This window comes from Mirounga leonina, unplaced genomic scaffold (assembly GCF_011800145.1).
Source record: "Mirounga leonina isolate KUSES-001 unplaced genomic scaffold, KU_Mleo_1.0 Mir_53, whole genome shotgun sequence".
Classification (NCBI taxonomy): domain Eukaryota; kingdom Metazoa; phylum Chordata; class Mammalia; order Carnivora; family Phocidae; genus Mirounga; species Mirounga leonina.
In genome coordinates, this window is record NW_023270807.1 from 33,049,072 (window position 1) to 33,073,210 (window position 24,139).

The following is a 24,139-nucleotide window of genomic DNA, read 5'->3' on the forward strand; positions in this document are numbered from 1 at the left end:
GTGGCCAGACCTCAAATTACCACAGTTTACTTAATTTGCCCATTTTGTTGCTTATTATGTTCTGAGGTATGGTTTGATCTCAGTGCCAGCCTGGAATGAAGTAGTTATAGCATTTTGCTCTACAAGGACCGGCTGCTCAGAATCACATTGTGCTGAGGGCCACCCTCACTCATGTGGTCTTTCTGCCACAGGAAAATTGGTCTCTCTTTCTCCCTCTCACCTCCCTCCACTTAATTTATTCTCCTCTCTTCACTCAGAATCTGAAAAATCTCTCCTGAATTTATTAACTTAACTTCTTCTTTGCCTACTAGATAATCTTGATACCCCCCCCCCTTAAACCATAAATTACCTTTCTGATCACTCAGTAAATAGATATAACTATTTTTAAAATTTTGATCCCATCCTCTAGATTAGGTATGTCAGCTGAGTGTTAGAAAAAATAAGCTGATGAACTAACTTGTAGCAACCAGAAGTAGTTGGTAATCAGAAATCCAAGTAAACTGCCAATTATGATACAACAAACTTTGGTGAAACATTTCCAGATGATAATATTTTGGAGAGTGCATCCACCTTGAATAGTCTTTCCTTTTTCACAGTTGATTTTGCTTCTTCCTTTACAATGACAAAACACACAAAATCTCCTATGGCTGTAGGCAGGTCTCCAGAGGTAGTAGGGCAGGGTTTGGGCAGAAAGGGGGCAAGGAGTGTGGATTGTTTGTAACTAAGATACCACTTGTATAGGATTCTGCAGTATTTTCTGGCTGCTGACTCCATGGAAGTTGGCTAGTTAACATGTCTGTAATCCTCGCCTACTGAGTTGAAATTATCCCATCTGACTGAATATTTGAATATCTTCACTAATAAAATGGAAATTGGATTATTTTTAAAAGCTACCAGTAGTAAAGATGTCTCTCTGAGTGCCTTTATTTATTATCTCTTTATTTTATAAATGCAAAAGGAAAGAGATGGCTATTAGTGCATCTGACTTGACCTTTTTTCTCCTGAAAATTCTTAAAAATTTTAAGTGATGGCTATTAAGCAGGGTGTTGTGATGACCACTGGGTGTTATATGTAAGTGACAAACCACTGAATTCTACTCCTGAAACTAATATGACCCTATATGTTAACTAACTAGAATTTAAATAAAAACATGAAACAAAAAATTTTTAAGTTAAAAATTTAAGTTAAAAAAAGGTGAATGTGATTTTCCAACTTTATAGTTTAAAAAGACTAATCTCAGCACCCCAGTTTTCTTTGGAATCTGATTAAATCAAATCTTAGCAAATAATGCTTTCACATTCTATTAAACATGTGCAGAGAAACACCTAATCATGTGAGGACTGCAAACAAGACATTACAATATGTGCTAGCACATTGTCTTCTTCTATGAAGTATAAGCTCCACTACACTGAACCTCTTTCTTCACTGCCCTGCTCTTACCCCACCTGGTTGACTTGAGAGAGATTCTGTCTGGGTCTATAAGGTTTTGGAGTCCCCTGTGTGCCAACGTGGAGATCGCCAACCAGAGGAACAGAGAAGTAAGGATTGAGTCTTCAAAGATACATGTACCCGGTAGAACTGTTGTTCTACACATCCCCTCCTTTCTTCTTGTACCCCCAAGTTTCCTGAACTGATGGGAGGTAAAACTCTACCTAAGAGAATAGGATTTTCCTTGGTTGGTTTGTTTGGGGTTTTTTTGGTTTTTTTTTTAAGATTTTATTTATTTATTTGACAGAGAGATAGCAAGAGCAGGAACACAAGCAGGAGGAGAGGGAGAAGCAGGCTTCCCACCAAGCCAGGAGCCCGACATGGGACTCGATCCCAGGACCCTGGGATCATGACCTGAGCCACAGGCAGACGCTTAACAATTGAGCCACCCAGGTGCCCAACTTCCTTGGGTTGTTTTGTTTGTTTGTTTGTTTGTTTGTTTGTTTGTTTAAAGATTTTTTATTTATTTGACAGAGACACAGCGAGAGAGGGAACACGAGCAGGGGGAGTGGGAGAGGGAGAAGCAGGCTTCCCGCGGAGCAGGGAGCCTGATGTGGGACTTGATCCCAGGACCCTGGGATCATGACCTGAGCTGAAGGCAGACGCTTAATGACTGAGCCACCCAGGCGCCCCCTTCCTTGGGTTTTTATCATGAAAATGTATCCCAAGTTTTTCAGAGTCTGACCAAAACTCCATACAAAAATACCCAACAGATTTATTCTAATGATAATTCTTCAAATGTATCAGAATAAGGGATTTGTGGTATTATGAAGCATGAGACAGTTTTATACATGAGAGATTCTTGGTTGCCCCAAGACTGCTTCCATGTCTTCAGTATTGTAAATGATGCTGCAATAAACATAGGGGTGCATATAGCCTTTCGGATTAGTGTTTTTGTATTCTTCGGGTAAATACACATAGCAGAATTACTGGATCATACAATAGTTCTATTTTTAATTTTTTGAGAAACCCCATACTGTTTTCCACAGTGGCTGCACCAGTTTGCATTCCCACCAACAGTGCATGAGGGTTCTTTTTCTCCACATCCTCACCAACACTTATTTCTTGTGCTTTTTATTTTAGCTATTCTGACAGGTGTGGTTTTGATTTGCATTTCCCTGATGATGAGTGATGTTGAGCATCTTTTCATGTGTTTGTTGACCATCTGTATGTCTTCTTTGGCAGAGTGTCTGTTCATGTCTTCTGCCCACTTTTAATTGGATTATTTGGGGGGTTTGGTGTTGAGTTGTGTAAGTTTTTTTATATATTTTGGATGCTAACCCTTTTCAGGATATGTCTTTTGCATGTATCTTCTCCTGTTCATTAAGTTGCCTTTTCATTTTGTTGACTGTTTCCTTTGCTGTGCAGATGCTTTTTATTTTGATGAAGTCCCAGTAACTTATTTTTGCTTTTGTTTCCCTTGCCTCAGGAGACACAGCTACAAAAGTATTGCTACCATTGATGTCAGAAAAATTATTGCCTGTTCTCCCTTCAAGGATTTTTATGGTTTCATGAGGTCTCACATTCAGGTTCTGAATCCGTTTTGAGTTTATTTTGTGTATGGTGTAAGAAAGTGGTCCAGTATGATGCTTTTGCATATAGCTGTCCACTTTTCCCAACACCATTTGTTGAAGAGACTGTCTTTTTCCCATTATATATTCTTGCCTCCTTTGTCAAAGATTAATTGACCATATAATCATGGGTTTATTTCTGGCCTCTCTCTTCCGTTTTATTGATCTGTATGTATATTTTTGTTCCAGGACCATACCGTTTTGATTACTACAGCTTTGTAGTATTTCTTGAAATCTGGGATTATGATTCTTCCAGTTTTGTTCTTCAAGATTGCTTTGGCTATCCGGGGCCTTTTTTCATTCCATACAAATTTTAGGATTATTTGTTCTAGTTTTGTGAAAAATGCTGTTGGTATTTTTATAGAGATTGCAATAAACCTGTAGATTGCTTTGAGTAGCATGGACATTTTCACAGTATTTGTTCTCACAATCCATGAGCACGAAATATCTTTCCATTTGTTTGTGTCATCTTTCATCAGTATTTTATAGTTTTCAGAGTACAAGTCTTTTACCTCCTTGGTTTTCAATTCCTAGGTTTATTCCTAGGTATCTTACTATTTTTGATGCAGTTGTAAATGGGATTGTTTTCTTAATTTCTCTTTCTGCTACTTCATTATTAATGCATAGAAATGCAGTGGATTTCTGTGTATTGATTTTGTACCCTGTGACTTTACTGAATTCATTTATGAGTATTAGTAATTTTTTGGTGGAGTCTTTAGGGTTTTCTATATAGATAGTATGCCATCTCTAACTACTGAAAGTTTTACTTCTTCCTTACCGATTTTGACGCTTTTATTTCTTTTTGTTGTCTGATTGCTGTGGCTAGGAATTCCAGTACTATGTTGAATAAAAGTGGTGAGAGTGGACATCCTTGTCTTGTTCGTGATCTTAGGGGAAAAGCTCTCAGTTTTTCCCTATTGAGTATGATGTTTGCTATGGGTTTTCATTTATGGAGTGTATTATGTTGAGGTATGTTCTCTCTAAACCTACTTTGTTGAAAGTTTTTATCATGAATAAATGTTGTACTTTGTCACATGCTTTTTCTGCATCTACTGAGACAATCATATGGTTTTTATCCTTTCTCTTGTTGATGTGTCACGTTGATTGATTTGCAAATACTTAACCACCTTTGCAACTCCAAAATGACCCCCACTTGATTGTGGTGAATGATTTTGTAATGTATTGTTGGATTCAGTTTGCTAATATTTTGTTGAGGATTTTTGCATCTATGTTCATCAGAGATATTAGCCTGTATTTCTCTCTCTCTCTCTTTTTTTTTTGTAGTGTTTTTTGTAGTCAAAACTACATTCAAAACCTCTGTTTCCTTGTTGATTTTCTGTGTGCATGATCTGTCCATTGACGTAAGTGGGTGTTAAAATCCCCTACCATTATTGTTATTACTATCGATTATTCCCTATATGTTTGTTATTAGCTGCTTTATGTATTTGGGTGCTCCCATGTTGGGTGCATAAATATCTACAATTGTTATTTTTCTTGTTGGATTGTTCCCTGTATGATTATATGGTGTCCTTTGTCTCTTGTTACAGTCTTTGTGTTAAAGTCTATTTTGTCTGACATAAGTATTGCTACCCTGGCTTTCTTTTCACTTCATTTTCATGATAAATTATTTTCCATCCCTTCACTTTCAATCTGCATATGTCTGTAATAAGCAGTTTATAGATGGGTTTCTAAGAGGCAGTACATAGATGGGTCTTGCTTTTTTAATCCATTCTGTCACCCTGTGTCTTTTGATTGAAGCATTTAGTCCATTTACATTTAAAATATTTATTGATAGGTATATATTTATTGAGATTTTGTTACTTGTTTTATGGTTGTTGTAGTTCTTCTGTTTCTTTCTTCTCTCTTGGTGGTCTTCTCTCTTGCTGGCTTTCTTTTGTGATATACTTGGATTCCTTTCTATTTTTTACATATCTATTACTGGTTTTTGATTTGTGGTTACCATTAAGTTTATATATAACAACTTATGCTTATAATAGTCTATATTAAGTTGATGGTTGCTTAAGCGTGAACCCATTCTTTACTCCTCTTCCCACCACCTTTAGGTATATGGTGTCATACTTCCCATCCTTTTATTTTGTGACTGATTTTTATAGATAAACTTAATTTTATGGTTTTTGTGCTTCCTACCTCTTTTTCCTCCTATTTATGGTCTTTTCCTTTTGACTCCAAAAGTCCTCTTCAACATTTCTTGTAGGACTGGTTTAGTGGGCAGGAATTCCTTTAACACTTGTTTGTTTGGGAAACTTTATTTCTCCTTCTATTCTGAATGATAGCTTTGCTGGATAGCATATTCTTAGCTGCAGGTTTTTTTTTTTTTTCTTTCAGCATTTTGAACATATCATGCCACGATCTTCTGGCCTGCAAAGTTTCTGCTGAAAAATCAGCTGATAGCCTTATGGGGTTTCCCTTATATGTTACTGTCTTCTTTTGCTCTTTTAAAATTCTCTATCACTACTTTTTTGCCATTTTAATTATTATGTGTCTTGGTGTGGACCCCTCATTGAGTTATTTTGTTGGGAGCTCTCTGTGCCTCCTTAGTCTGGATTTGTTTCCTTCCCTAGGTTGAGGAAATTTTCAGCTATTATTTCTTCAAATAAATTTTATGCCCCCTCTGCTCTCTCTTCTCCTGGGATCCCTATAATGCAAATGTTATTACTCTTGATGGTGTTGCTGAGTTCCCTTAGTCTATTTTCATTTCTTCTTCTTATTTTTCTCTCTTCTCTTCAGCTTGATTCATTTCTATTACTCTGTCCTCCAGGTCAGTGATCTGTTCTGTGTCCTCAAGTCTATTATTTATTCCATCTAGTGTATTTTTAATTTCAGTTATTGAGTTCTTCCTCTCTTACTGGTTCTTTTTTCTCTCTCTTTGTTGAGGGTCTCACTGAGGTCTTCCACTCTTTTCTCAAGTCCAGAATCTTTATGACCATTACTTTAAATTCTCTATCAAGAGTATTACTTATCTCCATTTCATTTAGCTCTCTTGCTGTGATTTTGTCCTGTTCTTTCATTTGGGATACATTCCTCGTCTCCTCATTTTGTCTAACTCTCTGTCTGTTTCTGTGTGTTAGTAAAGTCAGCTACATCTCCTGCTCTTGAAAGTAGTGGCCTTATGAAGAAGAGGTCCTGCAGTGCCCTGCAGTTCAATGTCCCCTGTTCACCAGAAACTGGCATTTCAGGGGTGTCTCCTATGTGTGTTGCATGTGCCCTACTATTGTGGCTGAGGCGCTTTTGCCCTCAGTTATCTGCAGTGGGTCTCTTTACATGTTGTAGGCAGGGTTTGGTCCCTGTGTTGTTAGTGGGGCAGTCTGGAGCTACCTTGTGTTTGAGTTGATCAAACCAAGAGTTTGCCAGAGATGCAGTACCACTGAACTACATGGCATTTTCCCTGTGTTGTCTCTGAGCTTTCATTGATAGGTGTGGCTTGCAGTTAGACCAGAACTCTGCCCCCAGCCCACTGTTGGGGCCACAGTTGGCTTGGTATGTGTGGTTATCTTCCCCTCTCCTTGGGACAGGAGTCACTTTGGTATGGTGCCAGCTGCTGTTGGGACTGCTTGCTTGCTGGGCTGGTGGCACCATTTGGATGGGCTCCAGCCAAGGATGTATTGGAAGGAGCATCTATGCAGGAGAGCACAAGGGTGGGACTCACTGTTAGCAAGGTCCGTGCCCATTTGCTGTCGGGAGAGAGCTGCAGCCACTCAGGAAAACTCCTATCTAGGTCTGGATGGAGAGAGTGAATCCACAGAAATGTGCAGGGGCGGGGCATGCTATTAGCAAGCTAGGTAGTGTTCATGCTGTGCTGGTTTCCACAGGTGACTATGTATCTAGGCTTGGGGGTGGAGGAGGAAAATGGCACCCAGCAGCTCTCTTTTTCTTGCAGAAGTCTCCCAGTGATCTCTGCCCCTCCAGCACATGCTCTGAGACTAGTAAACAAATCTCCTTCCTATATACCCTCGGTGTTTTTCAAACTACTGCTTCTATGATGTATCTCAGTGGGGCTGTTTGTTGTGCTGTCTCTTTAAGGGTAAGGACTCAGTTTCCTCTTGCCCTCCAGCTCTCCCAGACCCAAGCCCACTGATTTTTAAAGTTCCAGCTGGTAAGCCCCACTGATTGTAAGAACTCGAAAAGTTAGGCCCCTCTGCTTTTCAAAGCCAAATGTAATGGGAATCCATTTTCCCAGTATAAGTTCCCCATACATGGGTGCTCTTCTTCCTCTTCATGTCTGCAGCATTCCTCCCTCTCACAGACACACGCCCTTCCTACCCTCTTCAATGTGGACTCTTCTCTACAGTTAGCTGTGGAGAGTCTGTTCTGCCAGTGTTCAGGTCATTTTCTGGGTTATTTACACTGATGTGGGTATTATCTAGGTGTATCTGTGGGACAAGGTGAGCCAATGATCATCCTACTCCACCATTTTTCCCAGAAGTCCTGTCTACAATAACAGTACTTAATGAACATTATTTATTGCTAGTTTCTCCCCTTCTAACCCTACATCCTCTGACACTTCATAAGAAAAATTTCCATTAACTTTAATGTTAGGTGGAGCCTTATTCTTCGAAATATAAAACTAGAGAGGAACAATCCAATATAACCCAAGTTTCTTATCTAAAGTTAAAGAGTTGACAGTACTTTTCACAAAATTACTATTTTATTTTTTAAAAATCCCCACTTTTATTTAGAATACTATGTACTATGATATAGGGTAGACTGCTGTAACAAGATACCCTTAGATACAGTGACTTAATCAAGAGTATCATATAACAGTCCAGATGGACAGTCCAGTAGGGGTGTAGTGGCTCCATCATGTCAGGCATCCAGGCTGTGCCAGCTTCAACAGGTGCTTCCATCTTGAGGTCCAGAGTAGTTGCTGCAGCTCCCACCATTATGTCCCCATGCCATCAAGAGGGAAGAAGGAAAGGGATATGTGCTTGGTCTTTAGCTAGTAGGATGGGGGAATTCTGTCACTAAGAGAAAAGGGTAAGAATGGGTATTGGGGGCACAAGTAGTCTCTGTGACATGTTATAATTTATGCTTCATTCTAAATAATATTTTGAGTTAAATATGAGGTAGAGCAAGGGGAATTACCATTATGCAATTTAGAGACTTAACCTGTACAAAATACTGGAGATCTTATTGTGTAACAATATATAACTTAAATAGGTGCTGAACACTGCCTGAGTGCTTTACATGGATTATCTCACTTACTACTCAGAATCTTCCTGTGAGCTAGGTATTATTATCCTCCTCCTTTCATAAATAAGGAAAGTGAGGCATAGGGAGAGAGGCCAAGTAAATTGCTGTGGGCACAGCACTAATACATGGTAGAGCTGGTACTTGAATCCAGACATTCAGGTTCCAGAATTGCCTTTCCAACAATTTCCTATTCAGCCAGGACTTGGAATGTAAGGCTGCCTTTCAAAACTGGATAGGAGGAAAGATTCTCTAAATAGTAATACCTTGAATTTAAACAAAAATTTAAAAATCAAAACAAAATCTGAAATATACAATAAAACAAGGTTTAGCCTAAAGTATTGTTTTATTTTTACAATCAGGATGGTAGATAGTAAGGAGATATTCAAGATTTATAATCAATAAATAAAATTCAGATTCTTCTATGGTATTAATTTAAGACTAAAGGAGAGTGAAAAAAGAAAAATTAATCTAAGTATGATATATTTACTACTCCTGGGAAAATAAATCTAAGACCTTATTTCCTGAACATATAGGGTTGTTAATAAATGATTTAGGTATATCCAAGTACACTTCAGACCATTTTTTAATCAAGGAAACCTGAAACAAGTTCATCCCAGTATTTGGGGCTTAATCTCAACCTCAGGCCATTTAGGTGATTAGATATCCCTAGGTGCTTTAAATTATATTTAAATCATCACATTTATTAAATAAGAAGATGGCTTTAGAGTATTAAAATAACAGTATCCACTCCCTACATCCATTAGTTTGCTAAGGCTGCCATAACAAAGTACCAGAGATGGGGTGTTTAAAATAACAGATACTTATCTTCTCACAGTTCTAGATGCTGGAAGTCCATGATCAAGGTGTGGACAGGTTTGCTTTCTTCTGAGGATTCTCTTCTTGGCTCTCAAATGGCTGCCCTCTTATCATGGTGGTCTTTCTCTGTGTCCTAATGCCTTCTTTTCATAAGAAAACCAGAAAGGTGGGGAATAGGGCCTCCCTAGCAGTGTTATTTTAACTTAATCACCTCTTTAAAGGCCCCGTCTCCAAATACAGTCATATTCTGAAATACTCTTGGTTAGAACTTCAACCTATGAATTGGGGCAGGGAAGGAGTCCATACCACAGAAACACTCTGGAAACACTGAGGCTGCAAAAGCAATTTGCAGCAGTGAGAAGTTCAACATTTGGCTGCTCCCATCTTTGGCTTTGGCCAAAATAGGATATGGTACAGGAGGTATGTTTCAGTGACAGTAAACCACTTCATCTAAGTATTTTTTGGCAACCTGACTAAATGCAACATGAAAATTATTTAAAAGAGCATCTTGAACTTGCTATTGCTGACATTTTCACCAGCCAGGCAAGAGGAAAAATCAGTGTGACATTGGCAGATGTTTTGCTGAAAAGATCAAGTGTGGTTGAGTGAAGTCTGCAGCTATGACAGGCAGGCCTCACAGAGGCTCAGAACAATACCAGGTCTCTGACCAGAGAAGAACTATTAGCCACACAAGAGCTGGAAAAATACAGGTCAGTGTTCAGTACAGGTGAATCCTTTTCTAAAGTCGTATCTGCAGAGAACTTCAAGTGTGGCAGCAAGAGAAAATACCTCTTTTGGATTATGGCAGTGAAATAAAAAAGGATAGGCACATTGCCAAGAAAGATTTGAAGTATTCTGAAAATATCATCAAGGGAATTTATTCCATTGTCTCACAAGAATATTCTTAATGATATTATATTTTCTCGACCACTGTATTTCTTTCATTATAAATCTCTCTGGAAAATGAGAAGAGGAAAGGGAAATTGTGGACTTTATGGCTTGTAGGATTAACATGGAGGTTAAATGAGGGAAACCATAAAGTCAAAGAGCCCTCATGCAATTTTCTAAAAATAATCTTCAGATATGAAATTTTTACAAGTTGTACTTATCTGGGTTGGGATGAAATATATTTTTTAAAAACTTTGGCATAACTCAAAAGGAACATTTTTGTTTGTTTAAAAACTAAGAAAGAAAAGCTGTGGCACTATTAGGACAGACTACCTCAAAGATTTCTACGTGGTTATGACAACATTGGGAGCATCCGACATCAACAAAGGGGAACTGCTGGATACTTTCTTTAAAAGAATGATTATTGAAGACCTTTGACTATACCTTTATATCAGATTGTATATAATACAAATTACACACAACTTTATGTGGGTAATATTGGCATTGGGAAGACCAAGACCTTGAGAGCATTAAGAACATTAATAACAGTACAACAGCCACCCAAATGGTATGTAATGGTACCCCTTGAGAGCCTTAGAGCTCACCCCGTGTGAGCCTGCCCTACCACCAACTCACCATTCACAGAACTCTGGTCATTCTGGAAAGGTAGTTTTCTCAAGGGACTATGTTCTTTATCATGTCAGGACCTTTAAATATGCTGCTCTCTTCACCTAAAATACAAATCCCACTGCCACCCATTCACCATCTGCATGGAGTTAAAATTTCCTTTTAAAATCCCTTGTACTAGTCTCGTCTCTCAGTGTATCCAATACTATCAATTTGACTGTAATTGCTGCTTCTTTGTTTGGACACCGGATAAAGTGGTTGGTTTGGGGGTTTGGGGGTTTTTTTGGGGGGGTTGGTTTTTTTAGGAAGCCTATTTTAGAGATCATCATAAACACCAGATTATCTTCAGGAACTGAAACAAAGTAAAGAGAAGATTTGCATTTCTCACCTTATGATCTCGCCAGGTTCCATGTTCATTCAGTGGCAGAGCGAGCGCAGACTCACGCTCACTGTTTAAATTGTTCCTTCTCGGGGCGCCTGGGTGGCTCAGTTGGTTAAGCGACTGCCTTCGGCTCAGGTCATGATCCTGGAGTCCCGGGATCGAGTCCCGCATTGGGCTCCCTGCTCAGCAGGGAGTCTGCTTCTCCCTCTGACCCTCCTCCCTCTCCTGCTCTCTGTCTCTCATTCTCTCTCTCTCAAAAAATAAATAAATAAAATCTTAAAAAAAAAAAAAAGTTTAAAAAAAATAAAATAAAATAAATTGTTCCTTCTCTTCCCTTTCTCTTCCTCTCTCCATATAATCGAATATATACATAAGACAAATACCTAAAGCTGAATAAATATAAAATAAGTCCTCTGGGTTGTACTTAGACTGCATCACAATTAAACTTCTGCTTGTCAGTCTGTCCTGCTAGGCAATGACATGGCTGGGGGCAGGGCCACTTTCCTTTCCATTCTTCCATATACAGTCCTGGGCCCAAAGCGCTCAGAGAATAGTTTGTTGAGTAAGTAAACAAGGAAATGAGTGACCAAAACATATTAACTACAACAATTTTTCTTTTTAAAAACATAACTGGGTTTTGTCTCTGTACATAAAAAAAAATAATAATAATTTTTATCACTGATCTCAGTTTTATTTTCAGGATAACCAAAAGACTGCATCTAGTCTATAGTTTTTTTTTTTTTTTTCATGAGCTAATAGGATATCACTGCATTTATCTTTTTAAGATACTGTTTAATCAACTGTTTAATCAATTCAGTGCTATTCTTTTACTGATTTTTTCCAATTAATTGATGAAATTGACTATTCATTGGTCATTAGAGAATACTTTGATGGGAAAGATGATTTATCAGACATTATGTTTATCCACCTTTCCAACCAATAATATTAGATCTAAAAATGTTATGTTTTATCTTGTGCATTTAACCATTCCCTTCTGCATAGAAACAGGCTCTAATGTCACATATCTTAAAAGATAGACAACCTCCACGTATCCTGTGCGATTCTCCAAATACTACCTCTCAATCACAACAAATCTTTTCAAAATAGTCATAGGAGCTCCCTCTACTTATTTGTCTCTCATTCTGTCTTCTGACTGTCCATTCCTTTTAGGCTCCCAACCCTACTGCTTCACCAAATCTACGCTTGAAATCCGTGGTCTCCATGGAGCCGAGCTCTATTATCACTTCTGTGTCTGGTTTTTGTTTGTTTGTTTGTTTTGTTTTTAAGATTTTATTTATTTATTTGAGAGAGAGCAAGAGCTCAAGCACTAGCCAGGTGGTGGGGGAAGGGTAGAGGGAGAGGGAGAAACAGACTCCCCACTGAGCAGGGAGCCCGATGTGGGGTTCGATTCCCAGGACCCTGGGATCATGACCTGAGCCAAAGGTGGGTGCTTAACTGACTGACCACCCAGACGTCCTGTGTCTATTTCTTACTAAAATTCTAAGTAGTAAACAACACTTTTTTTCTTACTTCTAACACTTTATTCTTCTGATTTCTGCACAATGACACTTAGCTATTTTTCCCCATGCCTTAAAATGTCTTCCTTTGTAGGCTCCTTAAGAGTCTTGACTTTCTTCTGGACCTCTAAATGTGGAAAATAGTGTAGGCTCTATTTTGTCTACTCTTTTTATCTCTATCTATACTTCCTCCCTATTACATTTAGTACTATAGATTTTTAATTCCATCTGTATGCCAATATATCCTGTCTGTCTGTCCATCTAACTACCGACTGACCTATTTCCAACCCTAACCTGTCCCTCGTGGTCGTGATCATACGCACACTTCCAACTTTACTGTCCACATAGTTATTTAGGAAGCCCCTCAAACATCCAAGAGAGAACTCATCATTTCCACCACTCACAATGAATTCCTCTTCCTTTTCGATAAATGACACTACCATTCAACTAGTTATCCTCGCTGAAAGCCTGAAAGTGAATGGATATGTTCTTTCTTTCTGAACCACTTAGACATGTAATAGGGCAAATACTGTCAGTTCCGTTCAGAATATAACCCAACCTTCCCCTCTTCCCTCATCTCCGCCACTACTTCCCTAACCGAAGCCACTGTTTGTCTCTTTGTAGGTAGGAAAGTAGCTCTCCAGTTCTTCTCTGCTTCCACTTCTAGTTCCTACAATGCATTCTCCACACAATAGCTAGAACAATCCTTTGAAAATGTAAATCAGATCATGACCCTTCCCTGTGGCTTCATTATACTCAGCACAAAATCCAGGCTATTTTCCAGCAGGTCATGCGCCTCCAGCTCCTTCAGCCTCTCCCACTCCATCTTCTCATCCATCATACTTCAGCTTTTCAGAGCTTTCTCAGACAAGCCAAGGAAGGTCAGTCACTCCTCAGGCTCTTGTACTTGCTCCCTCTGCCTGGATAATACTTCTTTCAGATCTTTGCATGGTTTACATTCTCAGAAGTGGCTTCTGCCCAGTGGATCAAAAGTAATTCACTCTACTGGGACAGTCTCTTCTGCTTCGTTTGCTTTTTTCATAATGATTACCAGTTCTAAAATTATCATAATTTATTTAATTGTTCATTATATGCACTATCCTGTCTTATGACTGTTGTAGCTCCCCCACCTAGAAAAATGCCAATTAGATTATAGGTACTTGCTACTTAATGAGTATTTACAGAATGAATTAAAACATCAGTGGGGGTGTTTCTAAATATAACATACATCTCTTACTATGAAAAGAGAGAAATAATATGTAAAGATGACACATTCTGGAACATTCTATAAGGGAAAGTTTGTTCTGCCAAAGCAGGGGAAAATAATTGTTCCCAAATGATATGGATTTTACTGATTTTTTCATGTGTTTGTGAATACAGAGTATAAAATGGGCTAGTTTTCTAATCCTTTTGTTCTTCATATAATACTTGGAACAGTGGGTTCAAGTCAAAGGTTTCATGTCATAATTTGATAGGAGACTTCATGTCTTAACCAGGTCAATGATTCTTCAATGGATACAAATAATTGTTAAATAATGGTGATATCACTTAGTGGTTTAATGCATTATATTGAAATTTTTAAAATTCATCTAGGGAACATGTATTTATGCTATAATCACAACATATGTACAGAGATAGATACAGATAATTATATACATTTGTACTTGTATAGAATATATGTGCTTTTAACAAAAATTTTAAATGAATTTGTAAGCCCATATGAGAATGTGTACATGAAATTATCTGTGTAGCTAAACCACTGTTCTGTTTGTAAAATGAGATTAGACTTTGTGTTTTCCTAAACTGTGGTATAAAAGAATGGTCACAAGACTGAGATTCAGAAGATCTAATCCAGCGTCTGCTCACTAGCATGATGTTGAACAAATCATTATACTCACTAGAATTTAAGTTCCATTAGGACAAGGGATTTTTGTCTACTGCGTTCATTGCTGTATCACCAGCAAGAGACTGGAAGAGACTGGGCTCAGTGTAAGTGATGAACAAGTATTTGTTGCATGAGTTATACATCTCCAAAATTCGTTTCCACATCTATAAAACAAAGTTCTTTCCAACCCTTGCATTCTAAATAGTATTAAAGCTGTTGTGAATTTAAATATGAATTTAAATCCATAGCTGGAACTCTTTATTCAGTTTTTACCTGGGCCTTTATAAAATTTAGTTCATCAAAGCTCTTTTTTTTTTAAGTTTTTTTAATTTTTTTTTTTTTTATTAGAGAGAGTACAAGCAGGGGGAGCAGCAGAGGGAGAAGGAGAAGCAGGCTCCCTGCTGAGCAGGAAGCCCGATGTGGGGTTCGATCCTAGGACCCCAGGGTCATGACCTGAGCTGAAGGCGGATGCTTAACCGTCTGAGCCACCCAGGCGCCCCATCAAAGCTCTTTTCATTGTTTTGGAATTTATTTATTTGAATTATTAACATGAATAAGACAAGAGCTAACTATCAGTGCATATTTGGTGTCTTCAAAAGGACTAAAACTAAAACTTTAAAATTAAAAATGTATTCAAATTCATAAAATTAAGTAAGTATAAAAAAAAGTTGAATAACCAGCTTCTTAAATGATGTTTTCTCAAAGTGTGTAGCATTTACATTTTGGAAGCTATTAAGTTTTAAAACTGCTTCAAGAATGTTAGGATACCCTGTAAATATACTCTTCTTTAAGAATACTTGATGTCCCGATTAAATAATGCAAACAAATTAACAGACTCTTCATTTTTAATTTTTTCATTCATTGAACAAATATGTAATAAGTAACAACCATGTGAAACCTGTGTTAGGAAGTAGCCTACGTGATGAGCCTACTCTGCCCCTGTCATCTGCCCTGCCAGGGGCACACAGGGCCCTGAGATCTCTGGCCACAGAGCCTTTTGACCAGAGTCAACATCAACATTGGAAAGACTGCAGAGGAAAGCTGTGCACTACTGAGAAGACAGTGGCCCCCTCCTGACCACCATTACTCAACCTCCCCCCCCAAACAGTCACCAGGACCAGTCCCCCCCACGGGTGTTACTTCCCTGTTGCCTCACAGCCTGTGGCCTCACTTCCTCCAGACTGATGATTCATGAGACCCTTACCCTTTATAATAAAACCAGGGCTGCTCTACCCTGTCACTCTCTATCCCCCCTTATCCTGCCTGCTTTTTTTTTTTCATAGCATTTATTACCAAGCATATATTTATTTATTTGTGCATTGCCTTGGTTGTATACACACACTAGAATGTAAGCTCCATGATAGCAGGAAATTTGTCATTCATCAGTACACCTAGAACAGTGTGTGACACATAGTAGGTGCTTAGTAAATATTTGTTGGGTGGATGGATAAATGAAAAACTGAATGAATGAATAACCCGAACCTCCCCACTACGATCCTCTTAAGTGTTTTTCCTCCAGTTTCCAGCATCACCTCACCGTTTAGATTTAAAGTTTGCCCTCCTTTTTCTAGCTATGATAGTCCTTGTTCTCAGTAAGAATCTGATGTTCCACCCTGGGTTTGTTGCCTCTGCTGCTTTGGGGAAACATCTGCACAACTCTGCTGAGCTCACTTTGGTAATACGTGGCTGGGGCTCGCCCTTACCCCTCAGGTGGAATCTAGCCAGTGTGTGTGCGTGAATGAAGTCTCGCTCTACCACAGTGACTTCATAAAGGAACTACATTTGGGAAGGAGGCACAATATATAAATAACTAAATATATAAATAAAAACAGCACTGGAATGTCCATAAATGAAGTCACTGCCTTCAGTAAGTGTACAAGTTCTACAATAACGAGCCAAATAGGCAAGATAGAGACTAGAAGGGGAAAAGTAGAGACTCCCTGAGCTGTAGTTGGGAAAATGGGTGCATCCCTATGAATGTTGGTAGGAGTGATTTAAATTACTATGTTTCTAAATGGCAATTTAGAAATAGCTATTAAGACAAAACAGATTCCTACCCTTTCACTAGCATTCAACCTCTAGAAATGTGTTCTATAAAAACTCTCCTGTAACAACTGGAAACATTCCAAGTGCTCATCAGTAAGGAGATGGCTTAATTATGACACCACCCAACGGTGCAGTCATTAAAAAAATAGAGACATGTTTGTTTGTATTATAGTAAGTTAAATTAAATAGAATGAGGAAAATATGTGATCTTGTTACTGAGTTGATACCAATGTTCTAGATACTAGGGATAACAGCAATATTCACAATGTCCCTCTCCTCAAAGAGATGAATTCTAATTGAGGAAACAGACAACAAACAAATTGAAGTTTAATGGCAGAGCAGTGCTATAAATCAAGCATGGCAAGGAGATAGAAAGTGATAAGGATCAGAAAAAGCCTCTCTGAGGGGGTGACATTGGCGCCGAGACCTGAATAAAGTGAGGGAGCAAGGCAAGAAAGTCAGAAGGGAAAGCCAGGAAAACACCCTGAAGCAGCATGTTTGGCGTTATCAAGAAAATGTGGGAAGACCACGTGACTGGAGAGCAAGGACCACGGGGATGAGGGGCAGCGTGTGAGATCTGAGAGGTGGCCAGGGACCAGGCATTTTATGGGCCATAGTAACAATTTTGGATTTTCTTTTAGTTTTGATGATAAAGCAGCACAAATCTTGAGCAAGGGAATGACATATTCAGATTTATGTTTTTAAGGAATTGCCATGGCTCTTATGTAGAGAATATTCAGCATTGAGTCCATATAGCATAATCAACTATTTTTTTTATTAGACAATCTACAATAGGATTGCAGTGACCAAACATGAGAGGAAAACATACAGTCTTTCCTGTGGTTTATTTAGGAGTGTTTTGGGGCACCTGCTTCACAGAGGTTTTATGAGGGTTGAAGAGTTTATAAAGCATTTTCTCATATATTAATGGGGATTAAATGATACTATATGAAAAACTGAAAGAAAACCAGAAATACATATCAAATGTGTAGATGGAAAAACTGTGACAGGAATTAAAAGTCTAAGTGTTTGTCTAACCTTTTGGTATTGTTCTAATCAAATAAGTGTTTTAGAATTTCATTTCCATGCTGTGAATAGAATGCCGGTTAGTGCATCTCAAAGTGGCTTGAGGAAGTTGCTCTGAACTTAGAGTTTATCAAGAAAATGATCAGCCATTATAATTCACAATGCAAAAAGAGACTTCCACCCAAAACTGTCCGTCAGAAGTCATGCAGCTGAGGCAACAAGCATGAGAGAGCCGTAGAGGCTTGGAGTTAAGATAAAATCTGTTCTACCTCCATAGGTATGCTATGTGCCATCTCAAATGAGAATGTGTATGGTAAAGTGTTTCAAAAATCATTAAATAAAATACTACCATTCCTATTTATGGGATTGTTGCTACATGGCCAGAACTGTGGTATTTTTCATGCTTGGTTCCCTGCACCTCTTCTCCTTTAAAGGACAAGGCCCATTCATTTAGGTCTGTTCCCACACATTTGGAACACTCCAGATTGGGGAAAAACCTTTTAGGTTGTTCAGCATTCTCTTTCCACATAATGCAGCCAGTCTTTTTCCCTGCAGTTGATAACTTGAGCAGCCATACTGCAACGAGCTCATGTTGGTTCCCTGAGATTCAGGCAGTCTCTGGGCCTGGGGCAGTGGTCTACCCTCCACTGCTGCCCCTCTGCGCCAAAGCGTGTGTGGGCAAAGAGATTCAGCTAATCAGATTATTCTCTTAGACTCTCTTTTTCTGAGTAAACTTTCAATTATATGCATAATTGTTTTATTTGCAGAATCAGTCAACATTCGGGGAGACACGGCCTAACCAAAACTTAGAGTTTCTTTTACTCTCTCTTGTCAGAGTCAGGCCACAAGAAGTTAAAAAGTACCATCCAGAGAAGCACAGAAACAGGAATGGCAGCCGAAATGAGGAAGATGGTCAGGCAGCCAAGTCGAGAGTCTACTGACGGCAGCATGAACAGTTACAGCTCCGAGGGAAAGTAAGTGATGGCAGCACCTCTGCGTGGCTTTAGAGCCACAGCCTGTGTGGTCACAGGTAAAGTAACAAAGCCACCAGCGGGTATGGCGCCGCTTCTCTATTTAACTAGGAGTTTAACCCTCTGTGTTTTAAAACAGCCTTACCTCTTATGATACGTACACAGGGACATACCTCTGCACCTGCTCACTCAGACCTTTCAGAGGTCTGAAGAAAAGCTGGGTTAACATGAATAAACTGATCTCCATCGTCCAGAAAAGCTCACAATAGTCCAGTCCTGGATGTTTTTAGTGTAGAAATGCTACACTTAGTGGATTATTTCGGGTGGGGAAACTCATTGGCCCAGTCACCAAAATCTGAATTAAAATTTAGAAGTGAGACTTGATTTCCCGTATTCCTACTTTTCTCCAAACTAATTTTTGTTTCTGAGTTGTGGGAAGTCTAACACTCTGATAATAAGCAATTTAAATTTTTTTGTTGTTTTTAAAACATCACTAACTCATTTTTATCTTAGGAAAAAAGCCCAGAATTTATTTTTCTGGTTAAAGAGTTTTAGTTAATTAATCCTTAAAAAATTTAACTAGATTTGCGTTTTGCTTACTTGCTTTTACATATAGATCCTACACAAGAAAAACCCTGCATTTCTCTATGCTTGAGAATTTTTCTGATAAAACCAAACTTTTACTGAGGTTATAGATCTTACAATTAAGTAATTATTATCCTGTAGTGGGTTACTTGGGGATTGACCGTGTACAAATTTTCTATAATTATTCATTTATTGCCATTCAGAAATCTCATTTACCAATCTAATAGTAATAATTTATTTTACTTTACTGGCATTTTTTAAATTTTGTTCAGAAAATGAAATAAAATTATGCCACGTTAATGTTCATGATGTGCTTTCCCATTCCCGAAACTAGGGTTTATTTGATCAAATGATTGGTATGCATGCTCCCAGCAAGATACAGCTAAGAGCAAAGATCAGCAGGAACGAAAGTTATGGAAATGAACTTGCTGACAAAATTCCAATATTTGATGAAGTATTATAATGCAATGTGCAAATGAAAGACAGGAGACATTATTTTCTGATATAAAACTAATAAATCAAATAATATTTACCTCCACGGTGCATAAGCCACTTAACCTCTTACAGATTGATTTGCATAGTCTCTGGATGCGATCATGGTACGTGCCCTCTCTAATTCCCTTGATTGTGAGGAAGTAATATGTGAGAAAGCACACTGGAAGCAATAAGTCCCTATAGAAACGTGCTTATTCAAAAAATGCTCATTGAAGTCCAACTGCATGGCAGGCATGGTTCTTGTTGCCCAGGATACATCAATACACAAGAAGAGCATAGTCACTCTCTGCTGGAGCTTACGGCCCAGGGAATTCAGGCAGTCAGGGTGTAGTAAGATATGGACATAGTCTAGGGGCACCTAGGTGGCTCAGTCAGTTAAGCTTCTGCCTTCAGCTCAGGTCATGATCCCAGGACCCTGGGATCGAGTCCCACGTCAGGCTCCCTGCTCAGCGGGGAGGCTGCTTCTCCCTTTCACTCTCCCTCTGTGCTCTCTCTCTCTCTGTCAAATAAACAAATAAAATCTTTGGGGAAAAAAAATGCTTTATTTAAAAAAAAAAGAAATGGGCATAGTCTAATCAATTCTTTTCCATTTGAACTGAATGAAAATCTCAGATAATATAAAAATGTAGTTCATTAAAAAATGAAAAAATTAAGCATTTTTACTTGTAAATAAGAATTTGTACTTTGCTATAACATTTATTGAAGAAATTATCAGGCATTTTTTTAAACTTAGCATTAATGTTACTTAATGTTCATGAACAATTATTTATGTAGAGTTCATGATATAAAAATTTGCATCTTATATTTTATGTCAGCAATATACTTATGTAGGGATTTGTATTTGTAAGTGTCCAGAAAACTTAGTATATTAAAAACGACAACTAAGCTCTCCTGAACAGAACATCAACTCTTAACTTGAGAGTTTATTTAGGCCTTTTCTCAATCAGTGCTGTACTTTATATACTTGGTTCAGAGGCAATGAATGCAAAGAATCAATGTAAACTGTCTAATGTTTATAGTTGTGATCAGAATTAGTAGTTAAATGGAAACTAACAAAAAGAATTCTAGGAGATCTAATGTTTTGATTTTTGTCCTTTTACTAATAGCTTAATATTTCCTGGAGTACGACTAGGAGCAGACAGTCAATTCAGTGATTTTCTTGATGGACTGGGACCAGCTCAGCTTGTTGGCCGCCAAACCCTTGCCACCCCTGCAATGGGTAAGAATCATTTTTTTCCACAGGAAAACTGATGTTTCATGATTGACAAGGTCATTTAAAGTATCATAATACTAATATAAGTGAGAAGCAACATTTTTAGCAAGGGTAATTCTGGCTTCAAATGACTATTCTAATTTCTGATGCATGTTTCTCACTTGAGACATTATGCAAAATGAATAAAGTTAGTCATAAATCTTTGAATTATCAGAAAACTCCATCAAGATAGAGAGTCTACAATAGATCCAAATGTAGGATAAGGGTAGCATTTCACAGCACATAAAGATGATGGATTATTCAGTAAGGGATGTTGGCAAAACTGTTTTAATAAGCAAAAAAAAAAAAGATAATGAAATTGCCTCCCTACTTCAGAACTTACAAAAATATTTTATACTCAATTATAAAAGAGAACTGGGGTGGAGAAAGACACTAGAAAATACTGAAAACACTTAATTAATGTTTCTGTGCTCTTGGAGTGGGAAAGAACTTTTCAAAGGGTCAAACCAAAGACAGATAAATTGAAAACTTCTACTAGCAAAATATACCTTAAATTAAGTTAAAAGAAAAATGACAAAGGGAGAAATTGACATGTAACAGGTGCAACAGCTATTCCCCTGAAGGACATGAATTTCCAAGGAATTCTCAGCAGAATGCATGAAAATAGGTCACCACACAAAGGCACATCATCATCATGGACTCTCACAGCACCAGAGATTAATAGAAAATCCTACAAGTTTTCTAAGAGGAAAAATAATTCTATACAAAATTATCAAAAGTCAGATTCCCATTGGACTCCTCAATAATAATACTAGAAGCCAGAAGACTACTTCATATTACCTTAAAAATTCTGAGTAACAGTTAATTTCCAAGGTATAGTACAATCGCCCTCCAAATTATCAAGTAAGGTTCAGGCTGGAATAAAAATATACTGACAAAGAAAGGTCTCAAAACATTTTCCTCATACACAACATTGCTCAGAAAGTTACTGGAGGATATACCTCAACAAAATGAACTAAGTGAACTTAAAAAAAGAGGAACTAAAAAAAGAGGAAGAAAAAATCCAGTAAATAAATGTTTCAACACAAGAGAGAAATGGTTGGGATACCCAAGACGATAGTGAAGAAAAATCTAAAGATAACAGATGCAGCAAGCTTTAAAAGCAATTTTCACTGGGTGTTGTATGCAGCTGATGAATTGTTGAGCTCTACATCTGAGGATATACTACTATATGTTGGCTAATTGAATTTAAATAAAACAAAATTAAATTAAATTAAATTAAGATAAATAAAAGCAATTTGTCCAAATTGCCAGAATCCATAAGATAAAATCTACAGAATACCTAATGTGTTTGATTTTATGGAAGAGGTCAACAACCAGGAGAGAATAAGGGGTTGAACTAATGATATATACACAAAAATTTAGCAGATTCTTTTTAAAAAGACACTTATGTAGTATAGGGAAAAGGAAGAGCTGTCCAAGAAATGAGAAGTAACCATAGTACTCTAGTTCACTCATTTTTTTTAAATTTTATTTTATTATATTAATCACCATACATTACATCATTAGTTTTTGATGTAGTGTTCCATGATTCATTGTTTGCGTATAACACCCAGTGCTCCATTCAGTACGTGCCCTCTTTAATACCCATCACCAGGCTAACCCATCCCCCCACCCCACCCCCCTCTAGAACCCTCAGTTTGTTTCTCAGAGTCCATAGTCTCTCATGGTTCGTCTCCCCCTCTGATCCCCCCCTTCATTTTTCCCTTCCTACTATCTTCTTTTTTTTTTCTTTTTTCTTTCTTTTTTTTTTTTAACATATAATGTATTATTTGTTTCAGAGGTACAGGTCTGTGATTCATCAGTCTTACACAATTCACAGCACTCACCATAGCACATACCCTCCCCAATGTCCATCACCCAGCCACCCCATCCCTCCCATCCCGCTCCACTCCAACAACCCTCAGTTTGTTTCCTGAGATTAAGAGTCTCTTATGGTTTGTCTCCCTCTCTGGTTTCATCTTGTTTCATTTTTCCCTCCCTTCCCTATGATCCTCTGTCTTGTTTCTCAAATTCCTCATATCAGTGAGATCATATGATACTTTTCTTTCTCTGATTGACTTATTTCACTTAGCATAATACCCTCTAGTTCTATCCATGTTGTTGCAAATGGCAAGATTTCATTTTTTTTTTGATGGCTGCATAATATTCCATTGTATATATATACCACATTTTCTTTATCCATCTTCTTTGTCCATCTGTTGATGGACATCTTGGCTTTTTCCATAGTTTGGCTATTGTGGACATTGCTGCTATAAACATTGGGGTGCATGTACCCCTTCAGATTACTACATTAGTTCACTCATTTTTAAGTAATGTTACATAATCATAATTAGATAGTCTAATATTGGGATGACAGAAAGTTTCAAGTATATGGCAGGGGTAGGAAGGCAGTAAGAGATTGAAGTTAGAAGTTAATAATAATATCTAAAACTGAAAAACATAGGAAAATACCTTATAAGTATAGTATTTAGAAATAGGGAGGCAAATGCCAAACAGTAAAAAATAAATCAGGTAAAAATATTGAAAATCTTGAAAGCAGTGACTTTTGGAAGGCAAGTTGAGAGAGAGAATGGAACTCTTTTACACTAGTAAGAAGACTTATAGAACAGTTTGACTTTTTAACTATGCATGTATGTGATTAGAACAAAAACAAAAGAGACATCTGGGAGCTGAGTTCTAAAACAGAGTTATAAAACTAATGAATAATCCAGAGCCACAAAGTTGATCAACTGACCTGGCAAATAAAGAGAATTCACAACTGAGAAAATGGAGATCATTTAACTAAGAAAAAATTAGAAATAATTACATTTAGCATTTTCAGAAATAAAGTATCATATCAATCAGAAAATGATGAGCACCTTAGTAAAAGGACATGAACAGGCAAAACGTAAGAGGAAGAATACAAACTGAAAATATTTAGAAATATGTTCAGCCTCTCTATTAATCAAAGAGATGCAAATTATCACTTTTTAACCGTCAGATTGGTAAAAACTAGACATATTCCTAATACCCCTATTAGTGGATGTGGAATATGAGAGGACAGATACTTCTGGTGGTAGTACAAACAGGCACAATCTTTCTGAAGGATACTTGGCAATATGCATGGAATTTTTGATTGTCCATTTAATTAGACCCAATAATTTAAAATCTGTGTAAAAATTCTTTATAAAGCTGTTCATTGCAGTGCTATTTATAATAGTGACAACATAGATGACCTATATTTCCATCAACAGGGATCTGGTTAAACAGGTAATGACATGCCCATTTACTGGTCCATATAGTCAATAAATTGAGGATGTATGGTCATGAGATAGATAGATAGATAGATAGATAGATAGATAGATAGATAGATAGA

At 37.7% G+C, this 24,139-nt stretch overlaps 1 protein-coding gene across 1 annotated transcript in view; it reads left to right on the forward strand.

The window, feature by feature from the left end:
• The window catches only part of RIMS1 (regulating synaptic membrane exocytosis 1), a 289,231-nt gene that overhangs the window by 259,630 nt on the left and 5,462 nt on the right, over positions 1 to 24,139 (forward strand). The window contains exons 25-26 of the mRNA XM_034991516.1: positions 18,293 to 18,431; positions 20,615 to 20,727. Of these exons, the coding sequence (XP_034847407.1) occupies positions 18,293 to 18,431; positions 20,615 to 20,727 (252 nt within the window). The remainder of the gene's footprint in view (positions 1 to 18,292; positions 18,432 to 20,614; positions 20,728 to 24,139) is intronic.